This window comes from Saccopteryx leptura, chromosome 10 (genome assembly GCF_036850995.1).
Source record: "Saccopteryx leptura isolate mSacLep1 chromosome 10, mSacLep1_pri_phased_curated, whole genome shotgun sequence".
NCBI classification, from domain to species: Eukaryota; Metazoa; Chordata; class Mammalia; order Chiroptera; family Emballonuridae; genus Saccopteryx; species Saccopteryx leptura.
The window spans coordinates 45,533,357-45,553,132 of NC_089512.1; the positions used below are offsets into that span (position 1 = coordinate 45,533,357).

The window sequence follows — 19,776 nt, forward strand, 5'->3', positions numbered from 1 at the left end:
ATGACATGTGGTTCCTTTTCATCAACTGCACACCAGGTGAAATCACAATGACAGCAGAAAACTGTAAGCAAGCAATTCAGTCACAGGGATTTTTCTTTGTTCTAAATGAAAATGCTGTATGAAATGCATAGCTTTGATTAAAACTATAGATAGAATTTTCTTCTCCGTAAAACTCCAGATTTAGAATGCTGGCAAAAGGCAGTGCTGGCAAAGTATTTAATGCACGTGGAAATGCTATTCTACTTTGGCTTCCAGAAGTAGCCCTAAAAAATTCTATGCACCAATGCATTGGCTAATAATGATCATTTAAGTTTTACTATAAATGATTCTAAATGTCACTTAAGTCCTTAAGAATCAGCACTCGCTCCTTTCTAGAAGCCGTCTAAGGCAGCTGATGCGTAAAGCACCTCAACTAGATCTGTAACTAGTCAGCAGTTCCCACCTGTGCTCCTCAGGCCACAGGACTGCCGTCCACATTCCCAGCTGTACAACTCGCCCCACCGGGTTGTGCCTCGTAAGGGAGAGAAACATGAGCAACATGACCATCGACGGCTGTTCATCGTAGCAATCGCACTTCTAAGGAGGGTTACATGGGTACGGGGGACAGAGATATCCCACCTCATGGAAGATAAATGAGCTTCATTCATGCTCCCCAACTTTCCTGGGACTGTCCCCACTGTCACCTCAGAAAGCTCGCTTTGTCCGAGAGGTGACCTACTGCTCTGCTGTTCAGGTCCATTCTCACTATGTTCCCTTTCACCTCAGATGTGTCAGCCTGCGTGTAATTCACTTACAGTGTTTCCCTAGTTCCCACCGAACACAGAGCACAAACAAAGGCAAGGACTGAAGCAATCATTTCAAAAACAAGAACTCACACTAAAAACACACATGAGCATCAAATATGAAAGCGTGGGTTTTGTCCTGTCTTTATTCTGGGGAGGAAGAGTCCTCCTCCTCTTCTTCCTCGTCGTCATCGTTGAACGAGCAGGGGGTCTCACCTCGGGACTCGGAGCAGTGAGAGGCTGCACTGCTGGACTGGTGACTGTTTGGGGCAAGGAACTGCCCAGTTGCTAAGGCCACTTCAGCATCCAAGCATAACCCCTGGTTTACACTAGCAAACAATTAAAAACACACAGGCTCATTAATGCGGTGTATGCCTTAGGTTCTGTAAAACACAGAATTAAGTGAGGGAAGGCAGGGGCCACTGGCAAGCTCTGCCAAGATCTGCTCAGAGTCTGCACGGGCAGGGACACGCCAGCTCCTCCCCAGAAAGGCTCAGGGCTCTGTGGCTGGCCTTTCTAACCCTGAGAAAATACATACCTTGACTGGGACAAGGTGGCACCAGTGGTCAGGTCTAAATTTGAAACTGATTGGGTAGAGTTCAAAAGTAGTCCCTGATTTAACCAAGAAGGTCCTGTGGAGATATCTACAGGAAAAAAACAAGAACAGAAGATGTAGGCTCTCCAAGTTCTGTGGCTGCTCTTGTGATAATGTGAAGAAAGCTGTTAAGTAAGGGTGTAAGCCTGTTTTAAATTATAGCTAGAGGCCCTGGCCTGGGAGCTCAGGTGGTCATGGGTTTGGCCCACAGTCTAGGAACATACGCGAGTCAACCAATGAATGTGTGAATAAGTGGACCAAAATTGACACCCCCCTCCTCTCTCTCTAAAAATTTATTTAAAAAAACTTTCTAGCCTGACTGGTGGTGCTGCAGTGGATAAAGCATCAACCTGGAATGCTGCGGTCCCTGGTTCGAACCTCTGAGGTTGCTGGCTCTGAGCATGGGCTTGTCAGCACAGGGTCTCTGGCTTGAACAAGGTTACACTCGCTAGGCCCTGGTCAAGGCGTGTACGAGAAGCAATTAATGCACAACTAAAGTGAAAGCAACTATCAGTTGATGCTTCTCAATCTCCCTTCTTGTTTCTCTCTCCCTCAAAAAATTTATTTTAAAACATAAGAGCAGGAAAAGATACACAGGAAGGCAGACTAGAGCAAGAAGGAATTCTCATTCTCTTTTCCTCAGTAAGACCTCAAGCAGGCAGCTCACAGAGGACAATCACTGCACTGCTTGGGGTGCCTGCTGTCCTCACCACAAAAGACTCAAGACTCTGGTGTTAAGAGTTCTGAGTGGGTAAAGATGAAGTCTAATCAAAAAACCCCTACTGCAGTAGCTTTTAAAGTGCCCCCTGGTGAACTCGGTGCTATTAGTAACCAAAGATCTATTCTTTCTCCTTTCTCTTTTACTTGTAACTCAAACTAGCCCTTACTTTTTTCCCATCCTTGCGCAGGGACCATGCTGATCTCGGTCTCATTCTAATTTTAGTATACATGCTGCCGAAATAAGCACAAACCAGCCCTTATTTTAAAAGGTCATAAGCAGTCATGCTTTTAATGAGAGTGAGACGGGCATTACTGTCTCGGTCTACACGAAACATTCTGGGTAAGTCCTTTCCATCTTACTTTCTCTGCACACCCACACCCACCCTAGCACAATCACTTCCTGCTGTGATTCTGCTTGTTTACTACTTATCTCCTTATCCAGAAGGTTAGCTCAGAGAAGGCAGTGACAGAAACCTCTAAGATCTAAATGTTACTGAATAAATAAGTATATTGCCTTTCAATAGTGATTTTACAAAGTACGTGATGTATATTAGAAATACATTCCTAAAAAGAAATTCTGGTCTGACCTATGGAGGCGCAGTGGATAAAGCATCAACCTGGAACGCTGAGGTCACCGGTTCCGGGCTTGCCCGGTCAAGGCACAATCGGGAGTTGATGCTTCCTGCTCCTCCTTCTCTCTCTCTCTCTCTCTCCCCTCTAGAAAATGAATAAAACCTTAAAAAAATTCTTTAAATTACATTTTAAGATAGAATGTACACTCAAAAAATGTAACTTGCCAAAATGCTTTTATTATATATGTATATTTTTAATTTTCCCATTGATTTGCAAAAGAGAGAGAAAGGGGAGGGAGAGGGTGAAGGAGGGGGGAGGAGGGAGAGAGGGGGAGAAGGGGAAACAGGAAAAGGACAGGGGAGAGGGGGAGAAGGGGAAACAGAGGAAAAGGACAGAGGGGAGAGGGGGAGAAGGGGAAACAGGAAAAGGACAGAGGGGAGAGAGGGGGAGAAGGGGAACAGGAAAAGGACAGAGAGGAGAGGGGGAGAAGGGGAAACAGGAAAAGGACAGAGGGGAGAGGGGGAGAAGGGGAAACAGGAAAAGGACAGAGAGGAGAGGGGGAGAAGGGGAAACAGGAAAAGGACAGAGGGGAGAGGGGGAGAAGGGGAAACAGGAAAAGGACAGAGGGGAGAGGGGGAGAAGGGGAAACAGGAAAAGGACAGAGAGGAGAGGGGGAGAAGGGGAAACAGGAAAAGGACAGAGGGGAGAGGGGGAGAAGGGGAAACAGGAAAAGGACAGAGGGGAGAGGGGGAGAAGGGGAAACAGGAAAAGGACAGAGAGGAGAGGGGGAGAAGGGGAAACAGGAAAAGGACAGAGAGGAGAGGGGGAGAAGGGGAAACAGAGGAAAAGGACAGAGGGGAGAGGGGGAGAAGGGGAAACAGGAAAAGGACAGAGGGGAGAGGGGGAGAAGGGGAAACAGAGGAAAAGGACAGAGGGGAGAGGGGGAGAAGGGGAAACAGGAAAAGGACAGAGGGGAGAGGGGAGGAGGGGAAACAGGAAAAGGACAGAGAGGAGAGGGGGAGAAGGGGAAACAGAGGAAAAGGACAGAGGGGAGAGGGGGAGGGAGGGGGTAGGGAGAGAGAAGGAAGCATCAACTCCTTGTTCCACTTAGGCATTTTATTTAGTTGTACACTCACTGATTGCTTCTCCCATGTGCTGTGACTGGGGATTGAACCAGTGACCTTGGTGTGCTGGGTTGACACTTTATCTTCTGAGCCACCTAGCCAGAGCCGAGCTTTTATTGTATTTAATTAAAAGTTTTATTATTAGTGTACAAAAAATACAAAACTATGTGTGTTGGGACTGGTAATGCTATCCAGGCAACTGTCTGACCAACTGAGAGGAATCCTGTGTAGGAAACAAGTACACTAAGTATCTGATTTTAGAATGGCCTTGTGAACCTTTTTCCTCAGAGGCTAACCAAGGCAGCTGTGAGAAAAAGAACTTCAATTCTAAGAAACACAGCTTTCAATACACTAAATAGCAAGTCTGTACACGATAAAATTAAAGCCAGAATCTTGTGCTGAATATTAAATAGCATTTATGGAAACTTCCTGTCAGAGCAAGCTATTTCCTTATTTGTGAGTACATTAAATTTTCCTTTCACAACGGCTTTGAAAAGCCTGTTTCTCTCACATTATCACGGAAACCACACAATGGTTCTCACCATTTTACTCAAGAGCCCTGTCCTTCTGCATACTATAGTCACACAAGTTTCTTCTTCTATTTTTTTTTCTTTTTTTGTGACAGAGACAGAGAGAAACACAGAGAAGGACAGATAGGGACAGACAGACAGGAAGGAGAGAGAGATGAGAAGCATCAATTCTTTGTTGCGGTACCTTAGTTGTTCATTGACTGCTTTCTCATATGTGCCTTGACCAGGGGGCTACAGCAGACCGAGTGACCCCTTGCTCAAGCCAGTGACCTTGGGCTCAAGCTGGCGAGCCTTGGGGTTTTGAACCTGGGTCCTCTGCGTCCCAGTCCGATGCTCTATTCACTGCACCACCCACAAGTTTCTTCTTTTGAACTAACCAGAGAGTCTGTCCCCCGGCTGTCATGAGGTCACCAGGAGGTAAAGAGCACAGAGCAGAGCCTGCTCAACTGTCCCTTGACAACGAGAAGAGGCTGAAAGGACGCTGTGTGGTTTACTGGGAGCCCTTTCCTCAGAGCCTGCTGGACTGCCGGCGGGACTGGGGTGCTGACACAACGCAGGCCCTGCGGGGGCAGAGAGTAGGGAGGGCGGAGCAAATCGGAGCAGGGGACGGTACAGGCTGAAGGGCAAGGAGATGGGGTCACACTTGGAAGAGGTGGAGGATGCCACTTTAAGAACTAAATCCAACAGAAATGAAATTTCATTCAACAAACATTTGTGTTGTGACCAAAGGGCCAAAACCATGAAACAAAAAATAAAAACTGGCCTGACCTGTGGTGGCGCAGTGGATAAAGCGTCGACCTGGAAATGCTGAGGTCGCCGGTTCGAAACCCTGGGCTTACCTGGTCAAGGCACATATGGGAGTTGATGCTTCCAGCTCCTCCCCCCTGTCTCTCTCTCTCTCTCTCTCTCTCTCTGACTCCCTCTCTCTCCTCTCTAAAATGAATAAATAATAAAAAAAATTAAAAAAAAAAAAAAACCTTACTGGCAAAAAAAAAAAGAAAAAAAAGAAAAACTACTTCTTTGCTTATATTTTTGATTTAATATACTTTAGAACTCATTAAAATGCCTTTCAAAAGTGATGTGAAATTCTAGGTGGTAATACTTAAAATGAAGATAGCTGCCAAAAGCCACAGCAGAAGCACAGCTTATACATCCAAATTATGAGTGCAGAACACACCACAGTCTTAGTAATGTAAGATAAGCATACAGATTTCTGAGTTAGTGAAAAACAAACAGACAAAAAAAGATAAAGAACCCAATTTAAAAATGAGCAAAGGATCTGAATAGACATTCTCCAAGGCAGCTAGACAAATGGCCAAGAGGCACATGAAAAGATAATCATTAATTGCTAGGGAAATGTATATACATCAAAAGCACAGTGAAGTACCACATCTACTAGGACGGCTATAATAAAAAAAGTCGACAAGTGTTTAGAAGGATGTGGAGAAACTGAAACCCTACATTGCTGGTAGGACTGTAAAATGGTACAACCGCTGGGGAAAATAGTTCTGCAGTTCCTCAAAATGTTAAATACAGAGTGAACATAATATCCAGCAATTCCACTTCTCCATACATACCCAAAACAATGAATATTATGCTCACATAAAAGCCTGTATAAGAATATTTATAGTAGCAGCATTCACAATAGCCAAAAAGTGGAAATAATTCAAATGTCCTCCGAATAATGGAGAAGCAAAATATGGTACATCTATAAATGGCAATAAAAAGAAAGGGATGAAGTACTGACTCATGCTACAGCACGGATGCACCTTGGAGGCACACTAAGTCAGTCACAAAGGCCACAGAGTGTATGACTATATGAACTGCTCAGAATGGACAAATCCGCAGTGACAGAAAGGACACTAGTGGTTGTGGGGGGGGGGACTGGGGCAGCGAGAGGGGGGACGACAAGGAGTAATTGCTAATGTGTACGAAATTTCTCCTTGGGGTCATAAAAATGTTTTAGAATTAGTGATGATTGTACAACCCTGTGAATATATTAAAACCCACTGAATTATACACTTAAAAAATGGTGTATATGGGGGGATGTATTCGGTGGGACACTTGAACCTATGTCAACACAATAAATTTAAATCAATAAAAAAAGTGGTGTATTTGGTGGTGTTTTAATTAAATCAAGAAACAAACTGAAAACTGTTGGCACTGTCAGTAGAGCTGCAGATGCACTCCTCAAACCTGCACGTGATCCCTAGGACGTAATTATAGGAATGTTCCAAGTACCACTGTTTTTTAAATATCAAGGAACTGGAAACAAACTAAAGGTTTATTACTAGTAAAATGAACAAAGAAATTGTGATATTGTCACATAATGGAATTCTATACAACAGTAAAAATGTATGAATCATAGGTACATTAAGTCATATGGGCCAATCTAAAGAATACAATGTTGAATAAAAAAATCAAATCACCAAAAAATATATCACTATAATTCCATCTCTATCAAGGTCAGGGGTAGGCAAAACTAAGTTCTTTGCAGTTTACTTCAGTTGTGTTTGTATCTTAAAGAAAAAGCAAGTGAAAACACAAGGCATTCAAGGGAGTGGCTGCATTGAAAGGGGAAAGGGTTCAGGGTCAAGGGCAGGCATAAAATAGACTCAAACTAACTTTCTATGAGAACATGTTCGAGTTTGACATATTTAATCAGGGACAACATGTGAAAACATCCGTTAACATACCTGTGATATAACCTTCTAAAGCCTTTGGCACCAGCGATTTAGCAAGTTTCAGGTCCTCCAAAGAGCATTTGCCTGACTCTAGGCCAAAGGACATTCCCATCCGCTTCAGCACTTCTATGTCATCATGGATCTCAAAGGTGTTGTCAAAATTGAAAAGATATTCAAACCTGCATCAGGAAACAAAGTCGGTATGGGGTTTTCCATGGTGTTGGGAAGGTCTGATGAGGAGGGGAGGCAGAGACAGACTCTCGCATGAACCCTGACCGGGATCCACCCAGCAAGCCCATCTGGGGCACTGCTCTGTTGCTCAGCAACCGAGCTCTTCTTAGCGTCTGAGCTGAAGGCCATGGAGCCACCCTCAGTGCCCAGGGCCAACTCACTGCAATTGAGCCATGGCTTCAAGAGAGGGGGAGGGGTAGAGAAGCAGATGGGCATTTCTCCTATGTGCCTGACTGTGAATCAAACCCGGGACATTCACTCTACTGCTGAGCCAACCAGCCAGGGCCTAGTTTTATACTTTATATATTACGTAAAAGAATGAGGCTATAGTACTAGAATTTGCCACTATTCACAGCAAGAAGGGCCATTCTGCTGCTTAGGAGATGACAACTCAAATATACCACTTTCCCAATTAAAACAATTTCCCTGTGACAGACAAAAGGAAAAGGAGTCCATGAACTTCAGCCCTCATTAAGCTATTGCAAACTGAAGATAGAAATTCTGGTCTAAATCCAATACTTTTCAAAGTTGTCTACAACTTTGTCACAAAAAATAAAATATTAAGTAAAACTTCCAGACACCAGCTAGGTAGCTCAGTTGGTTAGAGCATTTTCCTGATATGCCAAGGGTGCAGGTTCACTCCCCGGTTAGGGCACACACAAGAATCAACCAATGAGTGCACAAGTAAGTGGAACAACAAATCAGTGCTTCCCTCTCTCTTTCTAGCCTTTCCTCTCTCTCTCTCAAATAACTAAAAAGTTTTTTTAAAAAAAGAAAAGAAAGCCTTCCAGTTTAATATAACCCTACTATGAGTTGGCCTATTACGACTGAGGAGAACACATTTTGGATGCTTATTTCATATTTCATGAGTCAAGTATTAGCTACAGCATACATTTATTTATTTATTTATTTTTTTAATTTTTCTGAAGCTGGAAACGGGGAGAGACAGTCAGACAGACTCCTGCATGCGCCCGACCGGGATCCACCCAGCATGCCCACCAGGGGCGACGCTCTGCCCACCAGGGGGCGTCGCTCTGCCACGACCAGAGCCACTCCAGTGCCCGGGGCAGAGGCCAAGGAGCCATCCCCAGCGCCTGGGCCATCTTTGCTCCAATGGAGCCTTGGCTGCGGGAGGGGAGAGAGACAGAGAGGAAGGGGGGGGGGTGGAGAAGCAAATGGGCGCTTCTCCTATGTGCCCTGGCCGGGAATCGAACCCGGGTCTCCCGCACACCAGGCCGACGCTCTACAGCTGAGCCAACCGGCCAGGGCCTATTTATTTATTTATACAGAGACAGAGAGAGAGTCAGAGAGAGGGACAGATAGAGACAGAAAGGAATGGAGAGAGATGAGAAGCATCAATCATCAGTTTTTCATTGTGGCACCTTAGTTGTTCATTGATTGCTTTCTCATATGTGCCTTGACCGCGGGCCTTCAGCAGACCAAGTGACCCCTTGCTCAAGCCAGCGGCCTTGGGTCAAAGCTGGTGAGCTTTGCTCAAACCAGATAAACCTGCGCTCAAACTGTTGACCTCGGGGTTTCGAACCTGCATCCTCTGTGTCCCAGTGTGATGCTCTATCCACTATGCCACCGCCTGGTCAGGCTCCAAATATTCTTGAAAAATTCCAAAGCAGGATGCCCTGCTGCCCGGAACAAGCCTTCAATAGAGGTGAATGTAGGAAGAAACAGTCCCTCTGAGTTCTAGGCTGGGCCCTGAGGTCCTTCACCCACACCCCTCAGACATACAGGGACAGGGTGTAGGTGAATGTTCTGGGGTAATGGGGGTTTACAGTGTCATAAAATTCTGTGTGTTCTGTGTGTGTGTGTGTGTGAGAGAGAGAGAGAGAGAGAGAGAGAGAGAGAGAGAGAAAGAGAGAGAGAGAGAGAGAGAGAGAGAGAGAGAAAGGGACAGACAGGAAGAGAGAGATGAGAAGCACCAATTCTTCATTGCAGCTCCTTAATTGTACACTGATTGCTTTCTCATATGTGCCTTGACAGGGGGTAGGAAGACTACAGCAGAGTGAGTGACCCTCTGCTCAAGCCAGCAACCTTGAGGCTCAAGCCAGTGACCATGGGGTCATGTGTATGATCCCACGCTCAAGCCAGCAACCCCACACTCAAGCTGGTGAGCCCATGCTCAAGCCAGCGACCTCGGGGTTTCAAACCTGGGTCCTCTGCATCCCAGTCTGATACTATATCCACTGCGCCATCGCCTGATCAGGCTAAAATTCCTCTATTAAAATTATGAGGATAGCCCTGGCTGGTTGGCTCAGCGGTAGAGCGTCGGCCTGGTGTGCGGGGGACCTGGGTTCGATTCTCGGCCAGGGCACATAGGAGAAGCGCCCATTTGCTTCTCCACCCCCCCCCCTCCTTCCTCTCTGTCTCTCTCTCTTCCCCTCCCGCAGCCAAGGCTCCATTGGAGCAAAGATGGCCCAGGCGCTGGGGATGGCTACTTGGGCTCTGCTCCAGGCGCTAGAGTAGCTCTGGTTGCTGCAGAGCGACACCCCGGAGGGGCAGAGCATCGCCCCCTGCTGGGCAGAGCGTTGCCCCTGGTGGGCGTGCCGGGTGGATCCCAGTCTGTCTGACTGTCTCTCCCCGTTTCCAGCTTCAGAAAAATACAAAAAAAAAAAATCATGAGGACTGACCTGTGGTGGTGCAATGGATACAGCGTCAGCCTGGAATGCTGATGTCACTGGTTCGAAACCCTGGGCTTGCCGGGTCAAGGCACATACCAGAAACAATGAGTTAATGCTTCCCATTCCTCCCCCATCCCATCCTGCCTTTCTCTCTCTCTCTAAAACCAATCAATAACATTAAAAAGTAAATAAATAAAATCATGTGAGGATAAAACTTTTTATGCTAGATCTCAGATGAGGGAAAAAATGATAATTTAAAGCAAAATGCTGCATTTAAATAATTAAGTATATAAAATTTAATAAAGCACATTAACAAATTTTCAGAATAAAAATAAAAAAAGAATCTGAAGTGGGTGCCTGCCACAGACATGATTTCAGACATACGTTAGAAGCAGACAGTTCGGTACATTTAATCCTCATAGTACTGGCCTACTGCCGCCTGGCGAATGAAGGGGAAACGATTGCATCACCACAGTAACCGAAAGACAAGGCTTTAGGACCTACCTTGAAAAACAAGCTTCGACAAGCTTCTGAGAGCCTCCTTCCCTCTACCCCCAGGGGAGGGCTGGGACAGAGCGGAGTCAGTAACCGCCCACTGACACAACAGCACTGGACAGTGAGCAGACCCAGAGCCCTCCGGCCAATGGCTCCCAGACTTCCCGCCACTCCTTTTAGACTTTGAAGAGAATCTAGTAATTCCCGCAAAATGAGAGACTGACTAGAGAGAATAACTAGAATTCTAATAGGCCTTTTTTCCAGAAAATATGTTAACCACTCTCTAGAATTCTGTTGTTGTTGTTGTTTTTTAAATTTTATTTATTTATTTATTTTGTGACAGAGTCAGAGAGAAGGACAGACAGGAAGGGAGAGAAATGAGAAGCATCAATTCTTCATTGTGGTTCCTTAGTTGTTCACTGACTGCTTTCTCATATGTGCCTTGACCGTGGGGCTTCAGCAGACCGAGTAACCTCGTGCTCGAGCCAGCGACCTTGGGTCCAAGCTGGTGAGCTTTGCTCAAAGCAGATGAGCCCACGCTCAAGCTGGCGACCTTGGGGTCTTGAACCTGGGTCCTCCGCATCCCAGTCTGACACTCTAACCACTGCGCCACCGCCCAGTCTGGCTAGAATTCTCTGTTTTATAAGAATGTTAATTCTTCTAGACATAGGTTTTTGTAAAAAATTTACAAGAGTTTGAGTAACAATACAGACATCATCTACCCTTTACTGACCACTGGGCTGGTCCTTTATGAATATATTTACAAATTTTGTAAGCCAGTAATTAAATACTGTGATTCTGATTTCAACGGAGGAAGGAATGAGATCTCTGAGAAGTTAAGAAACTATATAGCTACAGGAAAGACTGCAAACGGACTTCCCAGCCTACAGGACAGTCTCTACTATTTCTAATTGTGTCTACAGTCTTAATTACTTTTGAAATCCCTGCCCACTGTTCTTTTTCTTCTTGGTGACGTGTAATTTAAGTGACCCAGAATCTCTAAGCGATAAAGATACAGGAAGCAACACTGTCAGAGAAAAGACTGGGAAAAGCAGGGGAGAGTGAAGCCCACGGGCCATGCTGTAGCTATATGGCACGGGTCCCCAAACTGCGGCCCCTGAGGCCATTTATCTGGCCCCTGCTGCACTTCCGGAAGGGGCACCTTTTTCATTGGTGGTCAGCGAGAGGCGCATAGTTCCCATTGAAATACTTGTTCTTTGTTTTAAATATTTGTTCCCGTTTTTTTGTTTTGTTTTTACTTTAAAATAAGATATGTGCAGTGTGCATAGGGATTTATTTGTTCATAGTTTTTTTATAGTCCGGCCCTCCAATGGTCTGAGGGACAGTAAACTGGCCCCCCGTGTAAAAAGTTTGGGGGACCCCTGCAGTAAGGAGACCAGGAGTTCCTGTGTCCCTGGAAGGCCTGCTCACGCCTCTCTGATACTTATGTAACTGTTGAGCCCTCTTTTGCTTTCAAATGTATCTCAAGTTTGTTCATAAATTACATGCTGACCCTTTATAACAGCATTTAACATTTATAAAATGCTTGCTTTGAGTCCAACCCTTAACGGGCATTATCTCATTGAATCCGCACCACACGGCTGGGAAGTGGCAGAGGCCCTGCATCATCCCCATTTAGGGATGAGCTTTGCAGCAGTTAAATGGGGGAAACATAATCCACACTTGGGTCTGTCTCACTCTGCACCCTAGTCCCTTAACTATTTCAAGCGTCTGGTTATATGTAGCCTGAAGACTATTTTCATGAAGGGTAAAATAAATCACATATTAATTCTGTATTGAAAACTGCTACTTTTCACTTATTACAATGAATATTACCATCAATTTTAGTTAAAATGCAAAAAATCTGTTGGTGGGATTGTAAATTGGTGCAGCTACTAGAGAAAACAATATGGAGATTCCTTAAAAAAGTATTACCAGGCCCTGGCCAGTTGGCTCAGCAGTGGAGCGTCGGCCTGGCATGCGGGGGACCCGGGTTCGATTTCCGGCCAGGGCACACAGGAGAGGCGCCCATTTGCTTCTCCACCCCCCCTCCTTCCTCTCTGTTTCTCTCTTCCCCTCCCGCAGCCAAGGCTCCATTGGAGCGGAGATGGCCCGGGTGCTGGGGATGGCTCCTTGGCCTCTGCCCCAGGCGCTAGAGTGGCTCTGGTCTCGGCAGAGCGCTGCCCCAGAGGGGCAGAGCATCGCCCCCTGGTGGGCAGAGCGTTGCCCCCTGGTGGGCGTGCCGGTTGGATCCTGGTCGGGTGCATGCGGGAGTCTGTCTGACTGTCTCTCCCCGTTTCCAGCTTCAGAAAAATACAAAAAAAAAAAAAAAAAAAGTATTACCAGATGATCTAGCAATTCCACTTCTGGGAATAGATACAAAGGAAACAAAATCACTCTTTTGAAAAGATATGTGCACCCCTGTGCTCACGGCAGCATTCTTCACAATAGCCAGGGCTATGAAAGTGACCTAAGTGACCACTGCTGGACGAATGTAGGAAAATATGCTATACACAAACAACGACACACACTCAGCCATACGAGGGAAGGAAACTCTGCCACTTGCAACAACATGGATAGACTGTGAACACATTATGCTAAGTGCAGTAACTCAGAGAGGACAAATACTGAACGAGCTCACTAACATGTGGAATCTAAAAAACCCCAACTCACAGATGCGGAAGTAGACTGCTGGTTGCCAGACATGGGGGGAAGGAGGGAGGTGAAGTTAGTTGAAGGTGGTCAAAAATATTAACTTTCAGTTATAAGATAGTATTTTTTTAAAAAGCAGAGAATGCATCTAGCTAGCATTTTCATGTCTACTCATCCATTAATAAACTGAAGTACACTCAACTATGATACAGCAAAATAAAGAAGTAAGCTATTTTCAGAATAAACTATGATCGTGAATTATAAGCAAGCCATCCTAGTGCTGGACCCTCACTGAGCGGCCACCTCACTGCAGTGACTCACCCCAGTTAGACCACATGCATGTATATATATGCATAAGTGGTCTGAGTCCAAGCACCACAGCGCCAGGCGCTAGATGTGAGGGGAGTGATGGAGCACACAGCAGTAGCTGACAACAATCCTGAAAAGGTACTTCCTGTGCCCCAAGGAAGGCAGCCCTGGAGGCTTCACATAAGGAAGCAGACCCTTCTTTACTTTGCAAATGACAGGACTATGTTAACAGAAGTCCAGCGGCATTCCCTCGCTCAGTTCCGCACTCACTTGTCACTGGAGATGCTGCAGTCTATGACTGTTCTCCTGCTTGTATTGATGATTATAAAGGGCAGCTGAATGGTGGAGTTCACAGCTGGAGGGCCCTGGTTCTGCTGTTCATTTTGCCGATTCCTTTGCACCAGGTTTTTGAAAGCAATTTGCTGTAATGATAGATATAAAGAACATAATCATTTAACAGAGATAAGTGAATTAGAATTAAATGACTTAAGATAAACACATTTAAAATAGTTTGAAATTAGAGAGTTTAAAGAGGCCTTCTAACTATAGGTAAATGAAACATTTAACAAAAAAGATCAGAATGATCCAACTCAATAAATAAATAAATATTTATTTTTATTTGGGGGGGTATTTTTCTGAAGTGAGAAGTGGGAAGGCAGAGAGACAGACTCCCGCATGCACCCGACTGAGATCCACCCAGTAAGCCCACTAGGGAGTGATGCTCTGCCCATCTGGGGCGTTACTCCTTTGCAACTGGAGCCATTCTAGCGCCTGAGGCAGAGGCCATGGAGCCATCCTCAGCACCTAGGCCAGCTTTGCTCCAATGGAGCCTTGACTGTGGGAGAGGAAGAGAGATAGAGAGAAAGGAGAAGGGAAAGAGTAGAGAAGCAGATGGGCGCTTCTCCTGTGTGCCCTGGCTGGGAATCAAACCTGGGACTTACACATGCTGGGCCAACACTCTACCGCTGAGCCAACTGGCCAGGGCCAATAAATATATTTTGAGGGGAAAAAATATATATTTAATGGTGTCTAACTTCATCCAAATGCAAATAATGGAGCCCATGGTTTCTGCCATCCATGGAAACGAGGCAAGAGCCCAGTGGCACCTTGAACTCTTCTTGGAGTCAGTGATGAGGTGACAGTGCCACCAAGTGAACTCATGTTTCTCGTTTACCTAACACAGACTCCTTCCAGAGTTTAGGGTTAAATATATCTTTTGGGTTCTCTAAAACAGTGATACACAAACTTGATAAAGCCACAGAACCCTTTCTTCAAACGAAGTCTTAGGAGACACCCATTTCTAAGACCAATGCCAGTGGCGTCGCCCTGCTGGTGGAAGCGGGGCCAGGCATCCTGAGCCCTGCCCACTTGGCCCTCATTCACCCCTCAGGTTCCTCCTCCAAACTGCCAAGGATACTGAGGGCTCAGGTTGGAATCTGATCCAACCTGCTCCCCACCTGGTCTCTTCCAGATGAGGAAATGAGAGGCTTGGCAGTGATGGTAAGATCTATCAGGGCCTGAATCTTCATACTGAATCTTGCTTGCTACTGTTAGTTATAACCCTTACTCAAAAGTCAAAGAAGGTGACCCCCCTTTATTAATAAGACAAAAGTATCATAGGATTCCACAGCTAGAAAGACCTTACACTATTCAAGTTTTCCATTTGCTCATGAAACACACATTGGTTTTACTTATACTGTATATTTATTTTCAGATACTGGTTTTAAAACCTTCTAGACTTAGATCCACTCAATTCCCTTCACCAGCTGGTTCCATCTTCTCTCACCCAGCACTGATGAATTTAAATTATTTTCTGTGTTTTAGCAATCTTTTTTTTAAAATTTTATTTATTTATTTATTTTGTAACAGAGTCAGAGAGAGGAACAGACAGAAACAGAGATGAGAAGCATCAATTCTTTGTTGCAGCACCTTAGTTGTTCATTGATTGCTTTCTCATATGTGCCTTGACCTGTATGTGTGTGGGAGGGTACAGCAGACTGAGTGACCTCTTGTTTGAGCCAGTGACCTTGGACTCAAGCTAGTGAGCCTTGTTCAAACCAGATAAGCCTGTGCTCAAGCTGGCAACTTCAGGATCTAGAACCTGGGTCCTCCGCATCCCAGTCCAACGCTCTATCTACTGCGCCACCGCCCGGTCTGTCTGTTTTAGCAATCTTATTCTAGGACTGTTACTGTAGGCTCTGGGTCTTAACTAAAGATTAAGATGATTATTATCTTAAAATGACTGGGTGCTGTCTCCCTAGAAAGTGCACATTTTTCTTTCTTTCAAAATGCATAAAACAAAAAGAACATCAACTTATTGTAGCCCTAACAGTGCATCCAAAAAAATGCTATAAAAGATTACTATAAAAAAACTACTACTGCCTGACCAGGCGGTGGGCGCAGTGGATAGAGTGTTGGACTGGGATGCGGAGGACCCAGGTTTGAGACCCTGAGGTCACCAACTTGAGTGTGGGCTCATCTGGTTTGAGCAAAAGCTCACCAGCTTGGACCCAAGGTCGCTGGCTCGAGTAAGGGGTTACTTGGTCTGCTGAAGGCCCACAGTCAAGGCACATATGAGAAAGCAATCAATGAATAATTAAGGTGTCGCAACAAAAAACTGATGATTGATGCTTCTTATCTCTCTCTGTTCCTGCCTGTCTGTCCCTATCTGTCCCTCTCTCTGACTCTCTCTCTGTCTCTGTAAAAAACAAAAACAAAGAGCCCTGGCCGGTTGGCTCAGTGGTAGAGCATCGGCCTGGCATGCGGGAGTCCCGGGTTTGATTCCTGGCCAGGGCACACAGGAGAATCCCATCTGCTTCTCCACCTCTCCCCTTCTCCTTCCTGTTTCCAACTTTGGAAAAATACAAAAAAAAAAGCCCAACAAAAAACAAACAAACAAAGAAACAAAATACTACGACTGCCCTGGTTGGTTAGCTCAGTCAATTCGAGTGTCAACTCAATACACCAGGGTTGTGGGTGCAATCCCAGTCAGAGCACATACAAGAATCAAGCAGCAAATGCATAAATAAATGGAACAAATCGATGTTTCTCTCTCTTTTTGTCCCCCTTCCTCTCTCTCTCGAATCAATCAATTAAAAAAAAACTATCACTAGAAATACCATTATCAAATATTTTTTAAGTCATATTCCAATATCTTCTACTAAAGAATAGGTTATTTTGCCTGACTGGTGGTGGTGCAGTGGATAAAGCATTGACCTAGAATGCTGGCGTCTCTGGTTCCAAGCCCCAAGGTTGCCAGTTCTGAGCACATGGTTGTCAGTGTTGGGTCACTGGCATGAGCAGAGGAATTATCCACACGACCCCAAAGCTCACCAGCTTGAGCCCAAAGGTTGCTGGCTTAAAAAAAAGGCCAAGGTCGCTGGTTTGGCCCCAGTCAAGACAACGTAAGAGGAGCAATCAATGCACAACTAAAGTGAAAGCAACTGGGAGTTAATGCTTCTTACTGTCTCTCCCACTTTCTAGAAAAAAAAAAAACCAAACAAACAAAAACACAAAAAACTGGCTATATTGTATTTATTGCTTAATCCATTTAATATTGAGGAAAAACATGCTGAAACCGTAAAACTCAGAAAAAGATTTACAGTCGTCCCTCGCCTAGTGCAGCTCACTTTTCGTGGTCTCACTGTATCGAAGATTTTTAAACTGTATATATCTAATTTTTGTATTGGGACTTTTTGCTATATCATGGGATTTTGCAGTATATACGTATTTTAATATATTATTTTAATTAATTTTGTGGTAAAATAAGCATTTTCTAGCCTAAAAAATTGAAAACAATATAAAAAATATATAAGGAATAATTAAAACACATTAAAAATATTAAATCAAAATAAAATACATAGCATATATTTACTGGTGAGTACCCAAATAGAATTTTATATGTTGTTAAAATTATGTAGGTTTAAAAGTGTAGAAAGTGTTTAAGAGCATAGGAAGTGTTTATAAGAGTTTGGGGAAAGTTAGTAACAGTGTGGGAAACGTTTATAAGAGTGTGGGGAGGGTTTATAAATTCTTAAAATATATATAAGTAATAAAATAAATATAAGGTCGCTACTTCAGATTTTCGCCTAAGGGGGGGTGTTCTGGAACCTAACCCCCGCGACAGATGAGGGTCCACGGTATACGTTTAAATTCTCCTGCCTAGCTTCTCTTCCCTCCTAGTAGAAAAAGCACCATGGGAAATACTCCCATATCCTGCCTCGCTTTGTGGCCACAGTCTCACGGGAGGGCCCTGTAGAGGGGAATATAGACAGTGATAAGTCAGAGTTCTTATATGTTTGTGTTCATTTTAAGAGCATCAAGAATTTTTCAGGGGAAGGAGAATAGTAAAAACTAAATAATGCTATTTCGATAGTAAAAACAGAAATCCCCTCCTGTTTGTTTGGACTGATTTCATTATTTACTGCCCTTTGATTTCCTTCAGGTTTCTGTTCCTCTCCAAGCTCGTTAGCGTCTATCCGAGAGGCTGGACAGCCTTAGGTGAGCTATGTCAGCAGCTCTGGACAAGGTGCGGGGCTGGAAGGGAGCATTACATAGACAGAAGTAGGCTATCTAGACTATCTGGAGGTATCTGTACTCACACCATTTCTCCTCTACATTAAGAAAAAAGAGGCAGTGGCATGTAAGTAAAACTTAGGTGTGCCATGTGATGTCAGTGAATTGTGACATTAAGTGTTAAAAAAAATTAAGCTAGCTTAGTCATGGCAAATTATTAGTGTTCAGGGACAACTTGTTTAATTTACTTTTTTTTTTTGTTTCCAGAGACAGAAAGAGAGAAGGATAGATAGGGACAGACAGACAGGAACGAAGAGAGATGAGAAGCCTCAATCATCAGTTTTCCATTGCGACACCTTAGTTGTTCATTGATTGCTTTCTCGTATGTGCCTTGACCGTGGGCCTTCAGCAGACCGAGTGACCCCTTGGTTGAGCCAGCGATCTTGGGTCCAAGCTGGTGAGCTTTTTGCTCAAGCCAGATGAGCCCGCACTCAAACTGGCGACCTTGGGGTCTCGAACCTGGGTCCTTCCGCATCCCAGTCCGACGCTCTGTTCACTGCGCCATCACCTGGTCAGGCTGCAACAGTTTTAACTGCAGGGACAGGAACAACAGAGAGACAGCCAGGGGGAGAAGGTGACAGTGTAGGAGTTAAGACATGAGGACCTGGCAGGCCAGGTCCACAAGAAGGCAGGATTCTCCAGGGGGGAGCTGTAGAAATAGGAGTAAACGGTCAGGTCTGAAGGTCTTATTTAAAGCTGCAGAACATGATCTTTAAACAAAATCTTATTTGGACATCCAATATAAAAAATACATAAAAATGTCTCCCCCAGCAGCAGCTCCTCAGGTAGGTCCTACAGGGTTCCTTCAGTGTGAAAAGCAGACTCAGAACAGAAAGACAGAAAGAAATGGCCTAACCAGGGCGGCACACCTTCTCTGGGCTCCCTAAGTTTGGAAAGTCTCTGCTCTATTTGTGTTCTTCCTCTGCCCTGGCCCAGCTCCCTGCTCAGATCGGACACAGGTCTCTGCAAGATCTAAAAAATCGAGTCTTTGGCCATACGATTTCTACATGAAACTAAAAGAAAAACAAATAAATGTAAGCATCTCTAAAGTGAAAAACAAAAATCTGCATTATTTAAGAGTACTTTACATATCCTATCCATTAGGATAGGATAGCATATTTTAGGAAACAACCTGCTATAATACATATTTGGTAACTTTTTGCTATCTTTATTTCTGATAAGTGGATTACACCAAAATTGACCTATAATTGTTCAAATGAAAGTTGATTTTATGATTGACTGAAAGTTTTTCAAATAAAGATAAGTTGCTGACAAAAGCACAGGCATTAAGATTCTCACACTCATTTTATAAAGTTCTTTTTTGATTGGATTGAAATCAGCTCTACCATACGGCTCAAAGTAAATTTTTACACCAACTATAATTACCAAACTAGAAAAAATAGTCCATCTACCCTGTGATTTTACCTCACATAATTTTATACAAAGGCTCTATTATATTTTTTTAAATCATCCAAATTCTAGGAAATTATCCATAAAAGAATAAATATAGGGATCTTTATTTCACTGTAAAATTTAATTTTTTTAAAAAACAAATGCATTTTAAGATTTGGTATTTTTATAAAGCTTATTGAGTTATTGCATATTATTCTGTTACAGATAATAAATATTAAAGGTAGATTATATTATTTTAATCATTGTGCCTAAAATTTAACTAGCTTTACTTCTTGGTATTGCAAATTAGGACTAAACACACACCCCCCCCCCCAAACAGTTTCTGTTTAGAGTACACACACACCCACACCCAGTTTCTGTTCACAGTAAGGAGAAGCGTCAAAGGTAACTGTGTATCAGTCACACACAGGACAGATGAGCGGCTCTGGGGCCCTGATGATGGTGAGACATGGAAGTAGCT

At 44.2% G+C, this 19,776-nt stretch overlaps 1 protein-coding gene and 1 pseudogene across 13 annotated transcripts in view; both read right to left on the minus strand.

Annotated features, from left to right (window-relative positions):
* Positions 1 to 902: 902 nt before the first annotated feature.
* TFDP2 (transcription factor Dp-2) overlaps positions 903 to 19,776 on the minus strand; it is a 191,264-nt gene continuing 172,390 nt past the window's right edge. For all 13 annotated transcript variants that reach the window (XM_066350493.1, XM_066350497.1, XM_066350489.1 and 10 more), the window contains 4 exons: positions 13,599 to 13,750; positions 7,021 to 7,187; positions 1,321 to 1,426; positions 903 to 1,111 (listed from right to left, as the gene is read on the minus strand). In XM_066350493.1, the coding sequence (XP_066206590.1) occupies positions 928 to 1,111; positions 1,321 to 1,426; positions 7,021 to 7,187; positions 13,599 to 13,750 (609 nt within the window). In that variant the 3' untranslated portion in view covers positions 903 to 927. The remainder of the gene's footprint in view (positions 1,112 to 1,320; positions 1,427 to 7,020; positions 7,188 to 13,598; positions 13,751 to 19,776) is intronic.
* LOC136382680 (U6 spliceosomal RNA) lies at positions 2,245 to 2,344 on the minus strand (annotated as a pseudogene).